This window comes from Oikopleura dioica, chromosome PAR, assembly GCF_907165135.1.
Source record: "Oikopleura dioica chromosome PAR, OKI2018_I68_1.0, whole genome shotgun sequence".
Lineage (NCBI taxonomy): Eukaryota > Metazoa > Chordata > Appendicularia > Copelata > Oikopleuridae > Oikopleura > Oikopleura dioica.
Genome location: NC_137293.1, coordinates 14025649 through 14050105, shown reverse-complemented (window position 1 = coordinate 14050105; position 24457 = coordinate 14025649). Strand labels below are relative to the sequence as shown.

At 42.3% G+C, this 24457-nt stretch overlaps 2 protein-coding genes across 2 annotated transcripts; one reads left to right on the top strand and one right to left on the bottom strand.

Moving 5' to 3' along the window:
- Window positions 1–2546: 2546 nt before the first annotated feature.
- LOC145704525 (tektin-3-like) lies at window positions 2547–6551 on the bottom strand. Its single transcript, XM_081781979.1, has 14 exons — window positions 6442–6551; window positions 6326–6392; window positions 6133–6270; window positions 5530–5745; window positions 5428–5486; window positions 5076–5222; window positions 4979–5032; window positions 4808–4897; window positions 4120–4258; window positions 3797–3880; window positions 3223–3322; window positions 3029–3083; window positions 2749–2878; window positions 2547–2699 (listed from the first exon to the last, which is right to left on the bottom strand). Exons 1-14 carry the CDS (start codon window positions 6522–6524, stop codon window positions 2610–2612), a joined length of 1452 nt encoding a protein of 483 aa, XP_081638105.1. The 5' UTR covers window positions 6525–6551; the 3' UTR covers window positions 2547–2609.
- A 6943-nt stretch (window positions 6552–13494) lies between these two features.
- LOC145704522 (myosin-1B-like) lies at window positions 13495–19538 on the top strand. The gene is given in 5 exon segments (XM_081781974.1): window positions 13495–13537; window positions 13601–13746; window positions 13794–14007; window positions 14055–19025; window positions 19028–19538. Coding segments are annotated over 4 exon segments (5805 nt in total). The 5' UTR covers window positions 13495–13537; window positions 13601–13602; the 3' UTR covers window positions 19504–19538.
- Window positions 19539–24457: the final 4919 nt, after the last annotated feature.

The following is a 24457-nucleotide window of genomic DNA, read 5'->3' as shown; positions in this document are numbered from 1 at the left end:
ATTGACGTTGGTGGTGGTGGTGCTAACCCTTAGGAGCCGCGCGGTGCTGAGGCGCCTCGGAGCACCATCTCGCAAATTGGAGGACCAAAGAGCCACAGCACCCAGGCTTACCGCGCACCAATTGTTCTCCGCCAAACACAACAAAATAAAACAAAACAACTTTATCTAAAGATTTTATTTTCAATTAACAATTGATTGTCTTTTGATGATTTTTCAATAAAATTGGTTAATAAACTCGAAATTTAAGAAAATATTTTTTAAAGAAAAACTTTTTTTTATTAATAATTTAAAATTGTTTTTTTTTCATGTTGGTATTCAGGGACCTTCAGTACTGTCCAGATAATCGAGTGATCCGTGGTAGATAACATAACAAAGCTACGATTATTATGAAAGGTGCTTTGCAGTATTACATATTCCTAAAAGATTTTAGAGGGCTCTGATAGCAGTGGTTCATGTCAAACAGCAATTAAGGGACTCAAGAGCATATTCCGTTTGTTTAAAAGTGACGTTGTAAAACAACATTTGTAGGATAATCATTATCAATGAGATCAGCTTATAGATGAATGTTTTCAGCAATCACAAGCTTCTGTTTTCAGTAAAGAAAGATAATGTAAATAGAAGAACTGCCGCGGACTCAGCGGTTTTAATCACAGGATAATTATCAATCGGTGAAAAATGTTAAATTCTAACCGATTTTTAAACATTGTCGATTTGGAGCCAAAATCGTTCACGGAGAAAAGGTTGGCCAAAAACCCAAGCTGGGTTGTTGTGAAAGCATTAGTGCTCTAAACTCGCCAAACAAAAATACCAAAAAGGAAGGAAACAACAAAGATTTCTTCTGCAAGGAAATGAGCTTAATCATGTTCAAGCTTCGAAAGTAATGATTTGATTAGCGGGAGCAGACGCGAACGTTGCTGGGAGCTCGAGACATCGTCAAAATAACCTGATTAGAGTACTTCGCCAGTGAAAACACCCGTGACGTCTATCAAGCGACTGTAATTGCGAATTTGCCAATGCGTGACAATTTGAAATGAAGGGCGACTAGGAGGTTAGTCCATTTGCTGAGTTGCCACAGCCTGGACTCGAAAAACTTTGTAGAAAACCTGAGCCAAGTTCTAAAAGAGCTTGAATGAAAAGCCGCGCAGCGGTTTTTTTTTAAACGAAGCCGCGAAGCGGCTTCGCAAAAATTTTTAAATGGATTAAGATGGTAGTATTTGCGAAGCCGCTTTGCGGCTTCGTTCTAAAAAAAGCCGCTACGCGGCGTTCCATTCAAGCTCTTTCAGAATCTGACTCAGGCTTTCTACGTAACCGAGGAAAAGTCAGGGCGTCCTAGAGTCTGTAAAATAGCATTTGATGAAAAATAATTGCCTTTTTAAGAATGTTGAGCGAGGCACGTTGACTAGCAGCTCACTGCATATTTCTCCATTTTGGACAAACCTCAACGGATGTCGCCAACTCAACGAACAAGAGCTCACGAGCAAAGTATACTTGTTATCCAACCGTTCCATAATTTTAGAAACTGGAAGCACGCGAATGTAAATTCATCCATTTCTGGGTTCATTTCGCTGTTGACATTGGGTTGACCTAAGCGAGCTTATGAAATGCGCGGTTTTGTTTTATTCAGTATAATGACAGCGAAAAACGCTGGTGACGACGGCGCCTTTCAATTCAGATCCGATTTGAAGGAGGTGTTAGAAACTTCTAAATATTGTATTTTTTTTCGAAGAAGGGTGCGGGCCCAAAATAGGATCTACAAGTCCAGTTTTCTCAGTTCCAAAAAGTTCATGTTTTTCAATTACTTGATTTTCAGGTCCCTAAATAAAACTTATTTCAAGCAAGAGTACTTTGATTTTTTTTCGAATTTCTCTTTTGATTCGAAAAAAATTAAGGGCGTCAACTCTTGTAACTCTTTTTGAAGATCGTATTGAGATTGATGTTTCTTTGATGACGCAATGAAACCCAATTATTGTCAGCCAAAAACGTATCGATGGAACGAAAAAGGGTAAATGTTTACTGCTGTTTGTCAACTCAATTGATTTCTAAAGTCTAACCAAGGCGTCCACAGCGTTACGCGATTGTTGATTCAATGATTCTAAAAATAAATTCCCTCTGACCATATCTTTATGTTAATTGAACGGATCATCCCTTTCTTTTGCGTCATTTCGGGTGCCAAATTGTCGCTAGAAGCTTCTTTAAATTCAGGAAAAAACAGTAGAAAGATGGAACACGTTTTCGCAAAACCTCAAAATCACACGTTTGATTGGATTACCTTACCAAACCAAGATAAACACATTTTCACATATTTTCATTTCGAGTCAGATAGATTCGGTTTTCGGAAATTTGAAAGATCGAATTTTGATGACGGAGCTAATTGATTAGGTATTAGAAACTTGAGTATTGAACGATGAGATATTTGAACGTGATCTTAGATTAACAGATTATAAAATATCGAATTCTCGCAACGAGATTTTTAATTTTTCTTTGGTTTAGATATTTTTAGAAATCGATTTCGAATTTTGGAAAAGTCGAATTTTCTTATTTTTTTTATATAAAAATATATTTTCGGTTTCTATATAAATAGATCTTCGGTCCACGGTACAGTATGCTGTTCAGTAAGAATAGCCAGCCAATCTTGGCGTGGTTGGAAAAGTCTTTCGCATCGACATGCATTTGTCTTGATCGATGAAGATCGAGTTGGCCTAGGAAAGTCACGTTGGAGGGTTTCTTGATAAAAGCTACTTGGATTACCTTGGTTCGGATTTCGTGCTCCAGATTGCTTCGGGTAGTCACGAGCTTCTGCAGTTGCTGCTGCTCTTCGTCCAATCGCTGGCGAAGGTTGGCAAGGGTGGCTTGGAGTTGTTTGACTTCGGAGACCAACCTAAAGTAAACTTCTAAAAGGCGAAGGGCAATAAGTTCGCGCACGAATTGAAGCCAGTAGCCTGGCTTATCCGATTTTACGATCTGCTCATAAATCAGTAATCTGAGTGGGGCGATCGAGCGACCATCTTAGCGTCCTGGTAGAACTTACATCAACTGAGCAGGGTCACGGCAAAGTTCCAAGTTTGGTCGTCGCGTGCGCTCGTCTTAAAAACAGGTTAACTCAGTCCTTCATCCTAGAAGGTCCAAGAAGAGATTGCAAGACTAAATCCACCGTTCCAAGGGTTATTAACGATGGGCGTACCCTTGAAAGCGTAGATATCTCCCTTTTAGAGTGAATCTTACCAAGTCTGGTTTCAGCGACCTTAACTGGTCGCTCTTTATCAGCGATTGCACGATGGAGTCGCTGGATGGTGGTTTCGACATCGTGGATTTCTTGAAGAGTCTAAAATGGGCGTTACATTTTTAGTGAAAATAAGCGCCCTGCTATAGAAAAGACTCATTTCTCATAAGTTAAGGTATTCTTCGAAAGATCATCATTTGTTGAAAAGAAGCGTAAACCAAGAAATTCTCGAGTAAGTCTTTAAAAAGACATTTTGTAATTGCTTCGCACACTTGAGCAATCATTGCTTAGCACGCTTGTGCTCATTATGCTGATTATCGGGCAGGTTTTTGCACATTTGTCTTTGCGCACACGGTGAAAGAAGAGCCCACTTCACGCTTTGTATTTTGAGAGACTGTAATTTTGACGCTTCATTTTTTTGTTGCCTGTTTTTTTTTTTTTGCTCACGGAAGATTTTGGGACGCTCTAAGAAGCAGAACAGGTGCTAAGTTTTGAACTTGTTGATTGAAAAACATGTTCGGCAAATAATAATCCCTCTAAGTTCTGACCAGGTGCTGCTAGTTCAAAGTAACTCACTCGGTTAAGATGAGATTGAAGTTTGTTCTTGGTGTCGACTTGTTCCGCCACTCGCTGGGTGAAGGCAACATTGACGCGGTTCCACTGAATTTTCCGTTACACAACGTTGAACATAAAGCCGGTTAGGGTTTTAATTTGTCAAAGCGGTTTTCAAGGTCACTGTTGAGTAAAACTTTTCGATTTGAATCGGAAGGATTAGATATATTTCTATTTTTTGCGGATCAATTATATTTATCAACTTTGCTAACAATAAAAAGATTAAATTGAAGAAAAAAATTTTATATATTATGGTCCTTTGATCGATTTTTTTTCATCAAATTTACCTGTGTCCACATCTGATTGGAAGTCTCAGCGAGGCAGTTTTCAATTTCCTCCCTCATCTTAGCGGACGCAGCTCGCTCTGCCTGGGATCGACGAATGTTGTCATCAGAGAACTTGGCCCAGCTCGTCGGAATTGTGACACTGAACATTAACATTGACCAGATAGAATGGTCATTATGGCCATGAATGATCGTTGATGAAGGAATCATTGAATGCGATTCAATTAACACGCGATTAACTGAATGAGAAAGCCAAGAGAATCAAATTAAGTGGTCTGCACCAGCTCCGATTTAAACAGATGTTCTGGCGGTCGTTGCCAGTAATGCCTCGTTCGCTTCACGAGTTCGCTATTAACGCTTCTCGCCGGAATGCGCTGGGCATTTTTCTCTCAAAGTGAAGGCGAATGAGCAGTTTGACAAATTTATACGCGCGCTCTCTCGTACTAATGGAGAGCGTCGAATTCCAGCATTCCGTTTTCTCGTCCCGGAGTTTTGTTAAAAACTCAATCTTCGTGGAAATTCAAAGTCGGGGTTCTTTAGGGGTATCAATTTTTGAGGAGATATTGTTTTATGAACAACGTGTTTCGCGCGCTGTTGCCATATCTGGCAATGTAATTGAATTAATTCTGTTGCTCGTGCTCATCGCGTCAACAAAACAATCGAATTCAACAATCGCATATGCCATCCTTACGTTCTGTCGATATCTTCGATTCCACGGAAGTAGTTGATGCCGGCGGAGGTGTTCTTCAGCTGATGGCAGCGGTTATCGATGGATAGAGCCTTATTTCAGCTTCAATATATCTTTTCTATAGTATCTCCGGCGAAAAGGATTCTTTAAAGAAAAAAAAATTGAAGCCTTTCCGAAAATTTGTCGTGAGAATCCTTGTCCAATTCGTGCTGAGCTCCTCGATTGCGCCTTAAAATTGATTCTCGTTATGTTTTTTCTGGAATTTACGCACTGGAGTTGTTGCTCAGCTCTGGCAATAAGTCGCTTCATCTTCTCTTGACAGGCTCGGATAACGTCAACTTCCTGGTTGAGTTGGATCTCCACGGCGTCGTGCACCAAGTCGATTCCCTCGCGCTTGTCCCGATTGTACAAGCATTCTGTGCACTAAGTTTCGAAAACTAAATTTGAACAGGAAAAGCGATTTTAGTGGCGCGAAAATTTTAAAAAGGTTCGGAAAAATCAAAATATTTTACGATTACGGTTTCATTCTGCCGTGGCGTGGAGCCGCGAGAGAAAACATTCTTATCGCTACTTAGGGTAGCTCGAGGTCGTCTCATCGATTAGATCTTCCAAAACTCTTTCCTTTGGCGATGCCAAGTGGGCTCTCGGTTTCGACCAGCGCTCGTTCTAATCGCTTTTTGTGCTAGAAACATACAGTCATTTTCGACAATTTTAAAAAGACTCACTTCTGCAAGAGCATTCGTTTCAGAAATGAGTAGATCAGTTTCGTGGCGAAGCTCCGACTTCCAAAAGTCGATATCATTGGCTCTATCGCCGATGTTCTTTGACGAGTGCGCCTGGTTTTTTGCAGTCAGCTGGTCGCGTTCCTGGACGAGAGCGTAAGTATCAGCGCGCAGTCGCTCAGAAGAAGCGCGGAAGGCATTCGAAGTCGCGAAATGATCCTGAAAAAACGGCCTTAGTTTTTGAAAAATGCTTTTGTATTTCCGCCCCTGTCCGCAAGAAACGAGGGAGGTCCTCTGTGGCCGATCGTTGGAGGTAATCCACTCAGTCGCTCGACCCTGCCAACTTGTCATCAAACGTGTACTCCGTCCGTGTTTTAGAAGTTTCTAACGCGCGTTTTTTTGTGAACAGTTCTATTTTTTGTTTCCATGCGCGACACACACACGCGGACCGCGTTGCAAAATTAGAGCAGCATGAAAGAGACGGAGCATCATTTTAAACAGAATTATAACGACATAATTGGGAATAATTCTATTACCCATTTCCCCCTAAGGTTTGGAAAAGAACTATATAAAAACACAATGAAATAAAAATGCATATTATAGTACCTGATTGCGTCTATGCCAATCATCAGGAGTATACTTCCTGAAGGGATTTCCCAAGTTGGTCGAAGTAGAACTCTGATTTCCAACAATGGTGCCCGAGCGAGTGAGCACTGGCGGCGCGTACGATTTCGTAACGGTCGACTGAATAAAAAGTGTAACGTTAAGTGAGTAGATGCTTTAAGTTTGTTTTGCAAACCTGGTAGTTGGCTGGCGGTGTGTTGGACGCAAACGTTTTGGAGCGTTTCATGAAATGTGATGGGTGCCTGAGCGCAGTGATTTTTCAAACAAAAAAAGCGTAAAAATGCAATTTACCGGTATGTATCGGCAGATGTGGTCTGGGCCTTGATGTCGGGCAGCTGGAGCGAGCCGTCGCGAACTCTCATCCCTTCTTGCATACTTTTCACGCCGTTCTTAGAACAAGTCTAAATTTAGAACAAGTTCAGAGCGGAAGCGGGTGTTTCTGCAATATTGACACAATTTGTTGTTTTTAGAATTGATTAGTGACGGGCGCGCGAATGGTGATTACAGTCTAAGCGCGCTGCGATAAATTACCACACTGCAACCATAATTACTGTCCGCTGCTGATTTCTAATGAACATGCTTTCAAAGGAGATAGATTTTTTGTCCAGAAACGGGGTTGATTTAAGTTCATTTTGGCTCAAAATGGGATCTTACGGTCGAATTTCTACCCCTAGAGAAAATTCATTCAGCAAAAAAAGAAAGCTGCATAAAAAGTCGCCGATAAATTCCGATCGCTGATCAAAAAGATTCTAGCGACAACAGACTTGAGCGAGCAAGAACTTTCAGTTCCACAGGTGACATGGCGAAGAATGGATTTTTCAAAGTTAGAGCAGAAAGGGGTTGTTAACATTCGGCGGCTCCTTCCGGTCCACATTTTTTGCATGCTAATGTGCGTCGCCATGTTAAAACTCATCAAGCGCTTTGCAGCCGCCGCGATGATTTTTTTCCGAGGATTTGGGAAAGTTACGTAACACGTGTTTTATCGTGTTTCTCTAATAACCCAGCGAAACGTTATATTTCTAAAACTGCATTTTCAGAAGTGCCTGGGCTAACGTCTAACTAATCTATCAAAGAAAAACAACCGTGTTGGTCAAAATAAAAATCGTAAATAATAGGTGGCGCTATTCCCAATCAGCGAGCATTCTTATTGGCCAGAATATCAAATGAAAAGAATTGCAGAAAATGATTTTTTTTCTTAAAATTTTTGAATAAAAAAGACCCGAAAATGACAATCAAATTGAGGATTTGAATTAATTTCGAGGTAATTTTGAATTCTTTGGAAGTAACGCGGATCAAATCAGTTTCACTCTTTGCGCCCTTTGGAATTTAGATTCGAGCTAATCCAGCAGCGAGGAGTTAGAAATGATCGCCCTTGCCTTTTCTTCTATTTTGGACAACCTTTGGCGACATTTCTTTAGACGTGTACAAATAGTACTCTCTTCCAGAATGAATCAAACGCAATTTCAATTCAATCTTTATATTTAGGCGTCTCAATTAAAAAATAAGTCCGCACGAATTATACTTAGAATGCCCTTAGAGGGTCCCCAGTGACTCGCAAATTTTGAGTGACCATTATCCCAGAAGTTATGAGAGTAAGAGCACACTCGCTACATTTCTAGGGGCAAATGCAAATTAAAGGGGATTTCTGAGACGCGGCATAAATTCTTGCGGGCTCGATCTTTGACACCAGCTCCGAACGAGAAGGAACTGGAGGTCGGTTGTTGGAGAAGCGAATACTAGAAAATAAGTCGTAAAATAAGGAAAGGGCAACGATAGTTCAATTAAATTTCATCGACCTTTTGAACACGTTTTTTCTTCCATGAACTTTTTGAAACGGAAATTTCATTCAGCAGAAAAGTTGGATTTATCTGAGTAGCACCGCACCGCCGGTTTAGATAAACGTTCAAAGATATACTTTGTTCAGAGGGGCAGAACTTGACAGGAACAAAGTTTGCCAGCGCCGAAGTGGAAAGAGGAAAACACGTTGAGCAAACATTTGCATCCTGACAGGTGCTAAATAAACTCTCACGCGAGTTACAGTTGCTCAGTACTTTCTTGATTCACCGCAAAAAACATGGCAAAAAATTCTTAGTAAAAAAGCATCTTGTCAAATTTGCCGAAATTTTTTCTATAAAAATTTGATTAAAAATCTTCTACGTTCATCAATGACGAAGAAACGTTCAAAATCTGTCATTTGGCTCGATCATTAGTTCCTTTCTTTCACGATCGCCTTACGTATTTAATTTGATAAGGCGTAGCAATTCGCGGTCGCTTAGAGTCAGCTCATCGCTTCGATAAGTTCCTTTTAATTGCCCTCGCTTGTTAGAATTTCTTTATAAAAATCATCGTCTCTGTATATTTGGCGATTGTAACGACTTTATACGAACTTAAAAATTACGCTATTTGCGCTCGGACAAAGAGAGCACGGAGTTCTCAATGCATAAGCAAACAGAGGGAATCATGATTTCCGCCCTGAATTCGCTGATCATTGATAGTTTCTTTGAGATCCGGGGAGATAGACGTTCTTTCTCATCACCCGTGAAAAGTCAACTTGGGCAAAATTGATTCAAAGGCCATTATAATTCATTAGGTGGGCGATTTTATGAAGAGTTCATGAGACATTTACGGACAGTTACAGTGGGGAAAATGCTGGTTGAAGATGATTTTGAAAGATTGAACTTTGACTTACGTCAAATTTAGGGAGATCTTCTGAAAGAAAGCAAACAAGACCTTTTTACGTCGTAAAATGCTTAGGTCATCATTTTTCGTGAAAAAATATTCCAAGTTTTTTTTTAGTTTTAGGAAGCTTTTTATATGATCAAAATAATCTTAAATACATTTTCTGATGATAACTGTTGGCAATTTTCAAGTCATCGTGAAAAATATTCGCGAACAAATTTCCCCAAGTTTGCGAATTTTCTAAAATGCGAAAGTCAAAAGCAACGTTTTTGAAAATTCCTCGAGTAAACTTTCGTTCGTTGTTACTGTAATACCTTCTTTTGTTCCCGGCGCTTCTCTTTTGTAGCGAGATTAATGTCAAGTATAGTGTTTTCTCACTGGATTATCCGAGGGTAAAGGTTAATTAACGATCTCTTCGGAAAATGAATGTTTGGGGTGAGCTTCTTTTGCGATTCTTAAGGATCTAGCCGTGGTTATGGCGGTAATCATTGCGCCCATAAAACTGGTCAAATAGATGTCAACGCAAAGTGTACAGTGCTTTTACAGTTTGTTGGCGCTGCATGGAGATAACTAATGAAGCAATCTTTTAATCTCTTGAACCGGCGATCTTGCAGCAATCTCTCAAGATGTATAAATTGGTAGAAGTAGCAAGTTGTTGTGGGAGGCGCTTCTAAATGGTTACAGTAGTGTCCTTCCATCAGCAGCAGAGGCAGAGACACACAATGCGCTAATGTCGCCCTTGACAACCAACACCGTTTTCGCATGTTCTGCTGACTTTCAACTTTCATCCCTACTTTTCTTTTTCTGTCAGTCGAACAACTGCCCATTGTTCGAAAGAAGAAGGAACAAAAATGAACAGCTTTTTTTTGGCTAGAAAAAGCATTTTTGGCTGGAGCTTCCTTCAAGTATTGAACCCTGTTCAGCACTCTTATCAGTGCTTGTTATCAACAGTCTACAGGGTGATATCAAGGAAGCAACGTTATTCGCTGGTATTACTGAAACAATTCCGTACTGTATATTTACTGTTTAATAAGCAAATAATAAAGAAGCAATCAATTAGAACGCAATCGATTCGTTTGTTCCGGACACTTTCAAATTGCCATCAAATAAGCAGTTGAAAAAAACAAAAACGTCTTTGAAGCTGAATAAATTTGAGCTTGAGATGCCGCATTTTAATCACAATCTTCACACCTAAGTAGAACTTGGAGAGAACGTGCTGTTGCCCTGGCAACGTAGATGTCCTCGAGAAACGACTTAGTCACGTCGAGAAAGTAGAGAAACATGCCAGTTGTATACAAAGAAATCATCCCCACTTTTCTTGGAATATTCGCGACCGAGCAGCGCAAAAAGTTATTTCAGCCCGAACATCAGCAAAAATCCCTTTCCGACTTTGAAAAGTGCGAGCGTTTAGTAAAGGCTTCGTTAATGGTGATGAATCTTTGATAATCAAATCTAAATTTTAGAAATTCACAAAATCAAGCAAAAAGAACTTGATACTATCAGTGTCACCCTTTCTCAAGACTAATTATGCAAATTCACAGAGATTCTCCTCCGCGCGCTCAAGTTAGAAAGCCTTGAAAAGTCACTCGTTTCCAGCAGAATAAAGCGACAGAAAAGGACTATCGACATTTGTGCAAATTGTTGGATGAAGAAGTTGTTAGCAAGGCGCTAAGGATCGGATAATGATTTGGATTGTAATAGAAAAAACATTGGCAAACTGACAAATTTTATCGCTAATTTTAGTCACGTGGGTAAAACATCAATCAGTATCCGAGCTGGAGATGGTGTCGCTTGATCCTCCTGACCCGAACACCTGAGCGCGACAAGTGTCTCGACCTACTGTACTCCTCCATAAAAACCACCAAGTGAGATACAGTTATTAAGGCTTGAGGTTCAATTATTTTTAGAGTAACGACGCAGCACACGAGAGCGCTGATTTTCGTGTTAGAGAGTTGCCTATTTTCGCTAGGGCTGGTTTTTATAAACGAATTGAATTACTAAAAAACATCAAAAAAACGCGGAAAAGCTCAAGTCACGGAAGAGGAGAACTTTACAACGGCTGAGTTGATGACTGTTCAAATCGCTCAACAAATTTCGCTAAAGCTTCTCAAACTCGTTCTTACTGAAGACATACAGATCGGGACTGCTGAAACATGGCAAAAGTACAAAGACTTACCGGAGAAACTGAAAATCCGCTACAAATCAGTTCCTTTTACAGGTACTGATGACAATAACGAGAATAATGCATATTTTGACTATGAAATCAGTCATATTTTATTCAATAAAAGAACAGACCGTTGAAGGTTCAGATAATTTTTAACGGTCGAGAGATTTCTGCAATTTTTTTTGTTTCATTTTAAATCACATTTCAGAGGCTTACTCATATTAATAACGTTGATCGAGACATACTGAAATTAGATTCATTTTGTGAAATATTGAATTTCTGAGGCAAAAATTCTGCCTTCGACATTTTTTATCACCTGTGCAGTCAAAAGAGGGCGCCCTCTGTTCAAGAATCTTAGCGATTTAGTCAAGATCTTGGATACTGATTGTAATGTTTCCCGCTGCGCCGAATCGGCTCTGCTGAGACAGCTAAAGTTAAAATACAGGCTTTCTGCACTAACCAAACACATTTTCAGTCAAACAAGTTTACTTTTCAGAATTGACAATTTCAACGATGGCCCAAAGCTGCGAGATAATTTTTGGAATGATGTCTTTTCCCATAACGCTTCCTTTATACAAGTGTCTCTGCCTTTTAAACTCGGCTGCACCAGACCGTCCGGACCTGAGTGACATTTCTCTGGCGGAGCTTAACCGCCTGGAAAAGTTTTTCAGGAAGGTCTCCTAGGCATTTACATCAGGCGTGCTTCCTCCATGCGAGATTCCTTGTCAGTTTAGTCTTGATTGCAAAGTCAGCACGAGAAGATAGACGATCCTTTGAATTCATCGAGAAAGAATTGAATAAAGATGGAAATGCATTTTGCCAAGCAGTTTTGCTGCACGAACTCGGAGAAATAATTCTCGAAGCAAAACAATCCGAAATTCGAAAATCTGCAATTTTAGCATTTGAAAATTTGGCTCAAGGAGATTTACCGTCACTATGGCCTCTCAAGTTCATGGAAATTATCAAGAGCATGATAAGTTCCGAAAATGACATTATCCGACGAAGGGGTGATCAGGAAATTGTCAAGAAATCAGCCCATGAGTACAAACAAAAAGTTACGGTGTTATTCAAGGTGACAAATTTGAAATGCCTCCATTCAAGAAGCAATCTGTCCAAAGACTGGTATCTATTTACTGTTTATTTTCGCGACTTTTGCGGATGAGCTACTGTTAGCATTCATAAGTTTTGTGACCTTGATCAGTTCTACCGGAAATCTTCTTACTGATAAAATTGTGTTCATCAGAATCGATTAATCCAGTTATCGAGTTTCAAACTATTCGAATTTTCGACAATTTTAAGTACTCAAAACTCCTCCATGATATCCGTCCCACTGAAGACGAGCTGACAGAACGAATTCCATACGATTTTGAACTGATTGAAGGTACGTGCCGAATTGTTTGTTCTCTTTAATTCGTATCAGAGGAGTAATATTTATCGTTAAAGCTATCGGTAGCAGCTTGATGGACTATCTGAGTGATAGAGACAGCTTCCAGTTGGATCAATCGCTGGCAGACGATGACAGAGTTGACAATTCGGAGGAGACTGGGAGAATTAAAATGGAACCAGTTCTAGTTCATTATTTGCCATCGGAGAGTTTTTCTTGACATCAAGGAAATAGTATGAAGTTTCAATTCGACTAAATGGCGCCGAAAATCACTACTTTATGCTTTACAAAAAAAACTCATAAAAGAAACGAGCCTTAACTTGCTCAGATATATGCACTGGCCCGGAAAAAGAACTTCCGAAGACCAGATATATTAAGAAAAATGACAAAATGCTACTTGGGATCATCAAATCATACAACCCTAACCCTGATTTTGAAGACAACAACGATAGCGACAAACTGTGAAAGATACAAAAAAGCAATTAAATGAAAACTGAATGAGTACTTTCTAAATAAAGAAAGATTGTCGCATGCAGCAAGAAAAGTGAAAGTTCCCAAACGTGATGATTTTACCCGAAAAGGTGATGATAGCGTGAAGCTTATCAATTTTGCTCATTTTGAAAGGGTAAGGGTATCATTATCGCCCGGCAAAAAAGGGTGGCCCGAGTGACTTTTTTAGTACTCGATTATGGCTCGCACAAAATGATCGTGAGGAAGAGCAGAAACGCTATAAATTATTGTTGCGAAATGTTCCCAATCTACTGCATTCATCGTGAACAAGGACAGATTTTCGCTAGTCATTTTTAGTAAGAAAAATGATATAATACTATCCTATTCGGGGACATCCAAAATATGTGCACGAAAAATGAATAAAAATGTTTGAAAAAATTGAGCAACCAAAAGTTAATTCCATTGGAGCTAAAATCGTAAAATTATTATAAAAGCATTAGCAACATCACTTTGGATTGCAAGCGGAAACCCTACCATGAACTTCAGCTATCGTTATGTTGTAGTGTTACTGTACTAGAAAAATGCCTCTTGGCAGTGAGTCAAGGGGTTGTCAAACTGGTTAAAGCTGTTGAAAGCTCCTCCCTTCTCAGCGTAAAAGGAGGAACGCTTTCCCTCACATCTCAGTTCTGCAAGCACCAGACCAACCACAGGTAAGCAGAGAGAAAGAGAGAATTTCTGTAGATTCGTCTTTATTTATACTTATTGTTATTTAGTCATGGCGCTTTGGGATCCCGAAGCAGCTGGCAATGCCGCAGTTTATCTTCGATTGCCCAACATCCAGCTGATTGATATCCGAAACGCTCCTTTTGAGGGTAAAAGCGCCGTTTGGGTCCCCTACTCTGAAACCGGTTACTGCAAGGTAATTCCAAATATGAATCTTGAGCCAATTTTTTACTCATATTTTAGGGTAAAAAGCTCGGTGAGAAGGATGGCAAGGTCGAAGTCGAGCGATTGGCTGACGGTAAAGTCAAGCTTTACAAGCCCGAAGATGTCGAGCCACAGAACCCTCCCAAGTACGAACTCTTGGAAGATATGGCTAACATGACATATCTGTCCGAAGCTTCTGTTGTCCACAACTTGAACTCCCGATACACTCTCTTCCTTATCTACACCTACTCCGGTAAGCTCCCTTTCTTCCTTGATTTCAATACCTAAAATCTTTTTCAGGTCTTTTCTGTGTCACTGTTAACCCCTACAAGTGGCTTCCCGTCTACGACAACCACGTTGTCCTCTGCTACTACAACAAGAGACGAACTGAAATGCCTCCCCACGTTTACTCCGTTTCCGATAACGCTTACCAAGATATGCTCCGAAACTCCGAAAACCAGTCTATGCTTATTACTGGTGAGTCTGGAGCTGGTAAAACTGTCAACACCAAGCGAGTCATCCAGTACTTCGCCGTCGTCTGTGCCCTTGGTGACAAAAACTCTAAGAAGGATGAAGCTCCTTCTCTCAAGGGAGGTGGAACCCTCGAAGATCAGATTGTCGCTGCTAACCCCGCTATGGAGGCCTTTGGTAACGCCAAGACCATCCGTAACGATAACTCTTCTCGATTCGGTAAATTCATCCGAATTCACTTCCAGGTCACTGGTAAGCTCGCCTCTGGTGATATCGATACCTACCTTTTGGAGAAGTCTCGAGTCACCTTCCAGCTCAAGGCCGAACGATGCTTCCATATCTTCTACCAGATGCTCACTGGTCACAAGCCCCAGATTAACGAGATGTGCATGATCTCTACTGATCCTTATGACTACAAGTGGTGCTCTCTTGGTGAAATCAAGGTCAAGTCCATTGATGATAACGAAGAACTCGATGCCACTGACGAGTCTTTCGATATTCTTGGTTTCACTGAGGAAGAAAAGGCTGGTGTCTACAAGATCACTGCCTCTCTCATGCACTCTGGTAACGCCGTCTTCAAGGAGAAGCCCCGAGAAGAACAGGCTGAGCCCGATGGAACTGAAGCTGCTGACAAGATTGCCTACCTTTTGGGTGTCAACTCTGCTGAGTGGCTCAAGGCCGTCTGCACTCCCAAGGTCAAGGTCGGTGCTGAATACGTTGTCAAAGGTCAGACTGTCGCCCAAGTCTACTACGCTATTGGTGCCGTCGTCAAGGCCTCTTTCAACCGACTTTTCGAATGGCTTGTCGCTGTTGTCAACCGAGCTCTCTCCACTGATCTTCCACGAAACAACTTCATCGGTATCCTCGATATTGCTGGTTTCGAAATTTTCGAATTCAACACTTTCGAACAGCTTTGCATCAACTACACTAACGAACGACTCCAGCAGTTCTTCAACCACCACATGTTCATCCTCGAACAGGAAGAATACAAGCGAGAAGGTATCGACTGGGAGTTTATCGATTTTGGTATGGATCTCCAGGCTACTATCGAACTTATCGAGAAGCCTCTTGGTATCATGTCACTCCTCGAAGAAGAGTGCATTGTCCCCAAGGCCACTGACATGACCTACCGAGACAAGCTCTTCCAGCAGCATTTGGGCAAGACCAAGTCTATTGGCAAGGTCAAGAAGCAGGGCAAGTTCGAGGCTCACTTCGAAATCTACCACTACGCTGGTACCGTCGCCTACAACGTCACCGATTGGCTCTTGAAGAACAAGGATCCTCTTAACAACTCTCTTGTTGCCCTTTTCAAGCAGTCCAACCTCGAGGTCTGCAAGAAGATCTGGGAATCCTACGTCTCCCCCGATGATGCACCAAAGGGTGGTGGAAAGAAGGGAGGCAAGCGACAAAAGGGTGGTTCCTTCCAGACTGTCTCTGCCCTCCACAGAGAATCTCTCCTTCGATTGATGACTAATCTCCACGCCACTCAGCCTCACTTTGTCCGATGTATTATTCCCAACGAACAGAAGCGACCAGGTTTCATGGATAACAACCTTGTCCTTCACCAGCTCCGATGTAACGGTGTCTTGGAAGGTATCCGTATTTGCCGAAAGGGTTTCCCATCTCGAGTCGAATACTCTGACTGGAAACAGCGATACTGTATCCTCAACCCCAACTCCCTTCCCAAGACTGGTTTCATTGACCCCAAGAAGGCTTGCGAGAAGATCCTTGCTGGAATTTCCCAAATTGATCCCGTTGTCTATCGATTTGGTCACACCAAGCTTTTCTTCAAGGCCGGTATCATTGGTGCTTTGGAAGATCTTCGAGATGACAAGATTGCTGAAATTCTCACCAAGCTCCAGACCAGAATGCGATTCAACCTCTCTCGAGCTGCTTTCTTGAAGACCGTCAAGGAGCGAGATGGTGCTGTTGTCATCCAGTCCAACTGGAGAGCTTACGTCACCTTGAAGGATTGGGAGTGGCAGAAACTCCTCTTCAAGATCCGACCACTCCTCAACACTGCTGAGAAGAAGGCTGAGTTCGACGAGCTTCTCAAGGAATACGAAGAGATGAAGAAAGAACTCGAAGTCGAGTCTAAGCGACGAAAGCAGCTCGAACAGGAGTACTCCAAGTTCATCCAGCTCAAGAACAAACTCATTTCCGAGTTTGCTGGTGAGACCGATGCTCTCCAGGATGCTGAAGACCGAGCTGAGTCCCTCATGAAGTCCAAGATTGATCTTGACGGAAAGATCAAGGAACTCAACGAGCGACTTGAAGACGAGGAAGAAATCAATGTCGATCTCCAAAACAAGCGACGAAAGCTTGAGACAGAATGCAAGGAGCTCCGAAAGGACATTGATGACCTCGAGGGTACTCTCTCCAAGGTCGAAAAGGAGAAGGCCACTGTTGAGTCTGATGTTCGAACCAAGACTGATGAGCTCTCTGCCCTTGAAGACAACATCGCCAAGCTCCAGAAGGAGAAGAAGGCCCTCCAGGAAGCCCACCAACAGGCTCTTGATGATCTTCAGGCCGAAGAAGACAAGGTTAACTCCCTTTCCAAGGCTAAGAATAAGCTCGAACAGCAGGTCGATGACCTCGAACAGTCTGTCGAAACCGAAAAGCGATCTCGACTTGATCTTGAGCGACTCAAGCGAAAGCTCGAAGGTGATCTCCGACTTGCTCAGGAAACTATCATGGATCTCGAAAACGATAAACAGCGACTCGAGGAGAAATTGAAGAAGGCTGAATTTGAGTACAACCAGCTTTCTACTCGATACGAAGATGAGCAGGCTCTTGTTGCTCAGCTCCAGAAGAAGATCAAGGAACTCATGGCTCGAATTGAAGAGCTCGAGGAAGAACTTGAAGCCGAGCGAGCCGCTAAGGCTAAGTCCGAGAAATCTCGATCTGATCTTTCCCGAGAACTTGAAGAGCTCTCCGAGCGACTCGAGGAGGCTAACGCCCAGACTCAGGCTCAGATTGAAATCAACAAGCGACGAGAAGCTGAGCTCGCCAAGCTCCAGCGAGATCTCGAAGAGCACAACATCGCTCACGAGTCTACTCTCTCTGGCATGCGAAAGAAGCACGCTGACACTTCTTCTGAACTCACCGAGACTATCGATAACCTCCAGCGAGTCAAGACTAAGCTCGAGAAGGAGAAATCTGAGCTCAAGATGGAAGCTGATGATCTCATCTCCAACGTTGAGTCTCTCTCCAAATCTAAGGTCTCTTACGAAAAGTCCTGCCGACACCTTGAGGACCAGTACGCTGAGCTCAAGATGAAATACGAAGAGCAGGAGAAGAACATTTCTGACTCCGCTGCCACCAAGGCTCGACTTACCACTGAGATGAATGAGCTTCGACGAACTTTCGAAGAGAAAGAACAGATCAACTCTCAGCTCACCCGACAGAAGAACTCTGTCTCTCAGGCCAACGACGAGCTCCGACGATCTCTCGATGAGGAAGTCAAGGGCAAGAACGCCCTCGTCCACCAGGTCCAGGCTGCTAAGCACGACCACGAGCTTCTCCGAGAACAGTACGATGAGGAAGTTGAGGCCAAGAACGAGCTCCAGCGACAGCTTTCCAAGTCCAACTCTGAGTCTTCTCAGTGGCGAACCAAGTACGAGACTGATGCCATCCAGCGAACTGAAGAACTCGAGGATGCCAAGAAGAAGCTCTCTGGTCGACTTTCCGAAGCCGAAGAGTCCGTCGAGGCTGCTCTTGCTAAGTGCTCTTCTCTTGAAAAATCCAAGGGTCGACTTCAGTCTGAGATCGAAGACTTGACTGTTGAGCTCGAGCGAGCTAATGCCGCCGCTTCTGCTCTCGAAAAGAAGCAGCGATCGTTTGACAAGATTCTCGAGGAAAACAAGGCCAAGCAGGACGAGATCAACTCTGAGCTTGAGAAGGCCCAGAAGGAATCTCGAGAAGCTTCCAACGAAGTTTTCAAGATGCGAAACGCCTACGAGGAAGCTGTCGATGCCCTTGAGTCCGCCAAGCGAGAGAACAAGCAGGTCCAGGAAGAAATCGCTGATCTTACCGACCAGGTTGCCGAAGGTGCCAAGTCTATCTCTGAACTCGAGAAGGCCAAGCGAAACATCGAGGTTGAGCGAAACGAACTTGCTGCCTCCCTTGAGGAGACTGAAGCCGCCGTTGAGTCTGAGGAAGCCAAGACCCTCCGAATCACTGTTGAGCTCCAGCAGATCAAGAACGAATCTGACCGACGACTCCAGGAGAAGGACGAAGAAATGGACAACAACCGACGAAATGCCAGCCGAACTGTCGAATCCATCCAGTCTCAGCTCGACTCTGAGATCCGATCTCGATCCGAAGCTGTTCGAATCAAGAAGAAGCTCGAGGGAGATATCTCTGATATAGAGATCCAGCTAGCTCATGCTAACCGACAGCTCAACGATGCCCAGCGACAGAACAAGGACATCATGGGCCAGATCAAGGACGCCCAAATGGCTCTTGACGAATCTGACCGAATCTTTGACGAAGTCAAGGAGCAGACTGCTGTCACTGACCGACGAGTCAACCTTCTCCAGGCTGAAATCGATGAACTCCGATCTGCTGTCGAGCAGGCCGAGAAAGGCCGAAAGGCTGCTGAGCAGGAGCTCATGGAAGCTAACGAGCGAGCCAACCTCCTCCACACCCAGAACACCGCCCTCGCCAACCAGAAGCGAAAGCTCGAGCAGGAGCTCCTCGCTGTTGCCAACGAAGTCGAAGAAGCCATCCAGGAAGCTAAGAACGCCGAGGATAAGGCCAAGAAGTCCATCCTTGACGCCTCTATCATGGCTGAGGACCTTAAAAGGAGCAGGATGCTTCCGCTCATCTTGAGCGAATGAAGAAGAACCAGGAAGTCCAGCTCAAGGAACTCCAGGCTCGATTGGACGATGCTGAACAGGTTGCCCTCAAGGGTGGTAAGAAGCACGTCCAGAAACTCGAGGGCCGACTCCGAGAACTCGAATCCGAACTCGACAACGAGCGACGACGAGGTGTTGACTCCCAGAAGGCCGTCCGAAAGATGGAGCGAAAGGTCAAGGAGACCGTCTACGCTGGTGAGGAGGACAAGAAGAACCTTGCTCGACTCCAGGACCAGGCCGACAAGCTCCAGCTCAAGGTCAAACAGTTCAAGCGACTGGCTGAAGAACAGGAAGAAGCCGCCACTCAGAACATGTCCCGATACCGAAAGCTCCAGCACGAGCTCGATGAGGCTGAAGAGCGAGCTGATATGGCCGAATCCACTCTTTCCAAGATGCGATCCAAGTCCTCTGCTTTCTAATTATTCTGTTTAACTAATTATGAAATAAATTATTTCACAACCAAAAAAATATTTTTTTCTTGAATCTAAGGAAGTCTTCGTTGATTTCAGCTAATCGATGAATCAAGGCTTTGTGCTCTTCTTAAAAGAGCTGTTTTCTTTGTCCTGGCATGTGCGGAATTCCATGTTTAAAAGATAATCGGACTAATTTATAAATTCGCGAGCAGCTGTTGTTCCCTAACCAAACAAGTTATTCCAGCCGGAGATAATTTGTGAAAAGAATCAGGAACAGATCACCTCCTCTGCCTACAATAGTACATCGCGTAATCGAGGATCCTCATTTCGGAAACATCAAGTTTCCGTTCCCAGCAACTGTTCAATGCCTTGAGGTCTACAAAAAGATGATTTTTGTTTGTGTTGGGGATTTTGTGTGAGCGTTTCGAAAACCCTTCTGCTGAAGGTCGACCGGGAGCCACTGCGCTCACGTTTGGTGCTATTTTGAGAAGACCAGAGGAAAAGGGCACACGTAATAATAAAGTCCTAAGATACCGCCATGAAATTGGACTCTCTCTTTTTATCCAAAAAGAACCGCCCGGTTCGCGGTTTTGGAACACCATCCTCGTTTTGCATTTTTTCTGTAATAAAAGAGAATATCTAATAAGCGACTACAGCAGAACATTATTTCTCCCACTCAAAGAGACGTTCAATTAGATTATTGTAAAATGACAGTTTTACTGTTTCGCTGTCGTTTTTATACAAACGTGGAATCTGCCAACACCGATAACGAACGATTGTCATGTTTACTGCGCTCATAATTTTCTTTTCGAGAGTTAATTTGTCAAAACAGCCACTTGAACAGGCACAGACGTTGTTTTACTGCATTGGAGCGCTCCCAGCTGACTCTGATGAATTCAAGAATGTTTCTAAAATCTTGTTTTTGTTCGTTTTTTCGCCCTCTAATTGCTCGTTAGTAAAATTGAGTGTGCCTTTTCACGTACTCTTTCGGTGGAATTTTGACCTCAATTGAAAAACTAATTCAAGAACATTCCAAGAGCACACCAATTTTTAAAATCTTCCCTCCAAGATGCTTGCCAAACTCAATGAGGTGACGCGTTCGCGCATTTCTGCTACTAAAGAAGAAAGTTAACGAAAACGTAAGCATTTTTTCGACTCAGTTCTTGAGGCGGCGAAAAACGTGGATTATTTAATTAAGCAATCGTCGGTGATGTCAATGTCCAGAATTAGCTCCTTGGCAGCGAGTGGCTGGTCTTGAGGCCACTCGTGCGTCTTTGCTAAATCATCTTTATCAAAGCATCTTCCATGCTGAGCGAGAAATTTATTTTCTCTGAGTAAGCACCCTTGAGCAAGCCGCTCTCAGTCCAGCACCGGCGTTGTGGCCTCTTCAGACTTTCGACATGCCTTTTAACTCGAAGGGATTCTATTTTCTCATCAAAGAGCGCCGCCGAAAGTACTGGATCAGCTCTTTCTATACAGTAATAGAATGTTTATCAACGTCACTCGTGGCGAAGAGTTCAGTCTCATAAAAGTCCAATAAATCAGTGATCGGAACTTACAAAAATCCGATTCGATTGTTCGACTAACGGAAGTGTTTCTTGTGTCAGAGCTTCCCATGGGGATGGCAATGAAAAGAATGTAAGAATATTTTATGAATATCGCCCTTCCTGCTTGTGGCTTAGATTGATAACTGAAAATCACTTCCCTGGGAGCGGAATTATTCAAAAAAGCTCTGTATAAAATGCCAAAGACCTTCCTAAAGACTTTGACATCGACATTGTTCATCTTACTTCAGAAGAAGACCTGAAGGCGACCTTTGTGAGGAGATCCGGAATAAAATGGAAGGAATGCTTTTGCAGGTGATTCTGAATTTTTGCAAGAAAGGAATATCTTCTTCAATGACTCGGTGATTATGAAAATCATTAAACAAGTGTTGGCGGATTATTATTCCGCTGTAAGCCAGTGGACGTGGTGTTTGGACGGTGAGAATTTGGAGCAAGTCCGTGATCGTGGCATAATCGAGTCGCATTAAAACCGAGGCGCAAATTAAATTCAAATAAATAGCCATTTCAAATAAGCATTATCCAGCGGCATTGCTTTAGAATAGATTCTTCAAATAAACAGCAAGGCGGGCGAGGACTCCCTCCAAAAATAAAGGCGAGAAAGAACCTTCTTCAAGCTCCCAGAGATGAGCTCTCATGAGCAGAGGCATTTCCTGCTTGATATTTTCCCAATATTTGTTCAACCGACAGTGTTTTGCACTCAGCATCAAAGAACCCGAGCGAAGTGATCGTTCGTTATATCCGCCCGGGCACTGGAGCTTGGCATTCCACGATCCACTCTTTCGCACCAGTCTTGAAATCGGCTCGAGCACCACCGCCACGCTCTCCTTGAGATCCTGGATAAGATGTTCTTTGATCCAACGGAAATATACTAAAGGCCACATTCTTCGATTCTTCCGGATCCAAGTATTTTTAATAGGAAGGGAAATCAAAGAGATATAAATTATCAATTGCGTTTCAACTTCTATCTATACGAAAATACCAGTTTTTTATCTTCCCAACTGATTTGCCAGAAATCTAAAGATTTTTCTATATTTTTTTAATAAAAATTTTCGTAAGCAAAATTGCGTTTTGTTTCATATTCATGAAACTCTCCTGGTGCACGTATTAGAAAAAACAAGGCCGTCGATTTGATTTCTTGATCAAAATATTTATCCTGGCTAATATCTAACATAGAGTCTTGATATCGTTTGTTAACAACGATCGTATGATCTCGATGACAAATGCCATAAACACGCGCAAACAAAGTTGAATCAGCCCTCAAACATAAAAAACTAAACATCAATTTGGCAGAAACCGACCTGCTTCCGGCCTGGGAAACCTTCAAGATCCGGCAAGGGATGAAATATTATCGCATTTGTTAATATTTGTTAAACAATGGACGGTAGAGGGGCGAGCATTTGTTGTAACTTGGTAAAGGCTGAAAAAAAGGGCGAAAAAAGTGATTAGAACACATGTTGAATAATTATTTATTCAACCAAAAAGCAGGTAAAAATCAGCGATCACCGGATTCTTTTATTCTTCGTCGAGTCAAATGAGAGTTCACAGACCTAAATTCACCTAAAGACATACGTTTTTCTGATAGACATTGAAGAACATATGGATTTATCGGAAAAGAAGTATTCATATCATGCTTATTTTCTTCGCAATTTTAATTCAGTAAAAAGATGTCAGTAGGTAAATTCAGAACTGTGAGCTCACTTATGCCTTCGACAAAAATAGACATTCGGTATGTCAAATATCTGGTGACACTTAGTGCAGCTTTAGAAGGTCAAGTGAGCTGTCAGCATTTATTTCGTTTCGATTTTGGAAAGCTGTTTGATCGTTGCCGTGATTTTGTATAGTCTGGTCACTGAGTCCTGCGCTATTTACAAACACTCTCTAATGCTATTGCTTAGGCTGGGGGACATCAAACGCGCTCGCTTTGTTTACGTCTCCTGCGCGACCACATCTAACCAACTGGTTACATAGTGACACTACTCTAAGCCTACAGATCTGGAAAGCCAGCTTTCCCACTTTTTCTGGCCCTCACCCGTGCCATGGCCAAATCGTGGTTTTAGAGGGTTTCTCCTGGAATTGACCTTCTTTGTCTCACCTTCTAGTGATCAGCGAAAACACGGCTTACAATACGAAAAGTGATTTTAGAGACAAACACGCGCCAATTTAATAATAATCTATTGTAGTAGAATCACTAGATAGCGGTGGGAAACGGCGGTAGATGATTATTTTGATTCTCAAAAAAACGGTGACGCCAAGGTCACCTCGCATTACATTTGTGCCCAAGCGTGACCACGGAATCACTTTGGACGGACTCGTCCATGACGCCCCCCGTAAATGTCGCTAATCTGACAACAGGAAATAAACAACACAAAACTCGTGCGCTTCAAAATGCATCAACATCTCTTATGCATTTATTTTTACAAAAGAACAATCCTCAAAAAAGCATGGAAAATTCGATTTGGATCAAAATATTTGTCTTGTTAGATGGGAATAGCTCGTCGGCGGGCTTTTTCTTTGAGCCACTTGTATGGAATTACCAACTGTATCAGAGGATACCGGTTGGTTGGTCGCCCTTTGATAAGCCGAATTAAGATTGTTTTTGTCAGACATTCCGGAACTGTCACTGGCGTTTTTCGTGATTTATGATCCAAACACTGTGGCCTGAAAATCTTCTCACGCCATAAACGAAGACCGTGGCCATGGACGCGAAAAGGAGGAAATCCACTTTCTAAATGACCACAAGCCAATTAATAATAAACGTCTTCAACAAGAATTATATTCAAATTTTATACGAACCAAATAGAAAATAAAATTGCCGGTCCGGTTTTTTGAGATCCCAAAACACGGCGATATTGAAAGATTCGCCCGAAACATTGCGATTAAAATCAGCGGCAGCATGTCTTTCATATATAAGTATATCTCGTGATAACACTGGATAACCGGGTTAACCGTTAACCTTCAAGTGGTTTTTGGCCACTTTGTCCAACTAAAGCCCGCGCTTTCCATTGTAAATGTCAATGATTAGCTCTTTTCGTGGCATGAGTTGTATTTTTTAACACTTTTACAACGCTTGAGAATATATTCTTTCTAAAGCCGTCATGTCACAATGTGTTGTGAGCGTGTTCTCACATTGAGCACGATTAAAAGGTCCATGTAAAATCATCATAATTAGCCTCAAAATATTGTGACCAGCATTGAAAATGGGTAATTTCAGAACATTCGATCAGCCGAGCTGGGAAAATCCAAGGATGAGCCGAATTATTTCAAGATAAAACTTTTCTATCGCTTGTTAAATCGCTAACTCGTCGGTTAAAATATCATAAAGCTGGTTTTCTGAAAACATCGTTTTTTTCTATTCGCGTGATATGAAAGTTCAAGGCTCAGCTTGTCTAATTTTT

Bases quoted from the DNA above. Each gene is read 5' to 3' on its own strand.
- LOC145704525 (XM_081781979.1), bottom strand. From the start codon at position 6,524: ATGCAAGAAGGGATGAGAGTTCGCGACGGCTCGCTCCAGCTGCCCGAC. The intron at 3,881-4,119 runs GTAAATTTGATG...CGGAAAATTCAG, and splicing joins CCAATCAGATGTGGACACAG to TGGAACCGCGTCAATGTTGC. The intron at 2,700-2,748 runs GTAATCCAAGTA...TGACTTTCCTAG, and splicing joins AGCACGAAATCCGAACCAAG to GCCAACTCGATCTTCATCGA.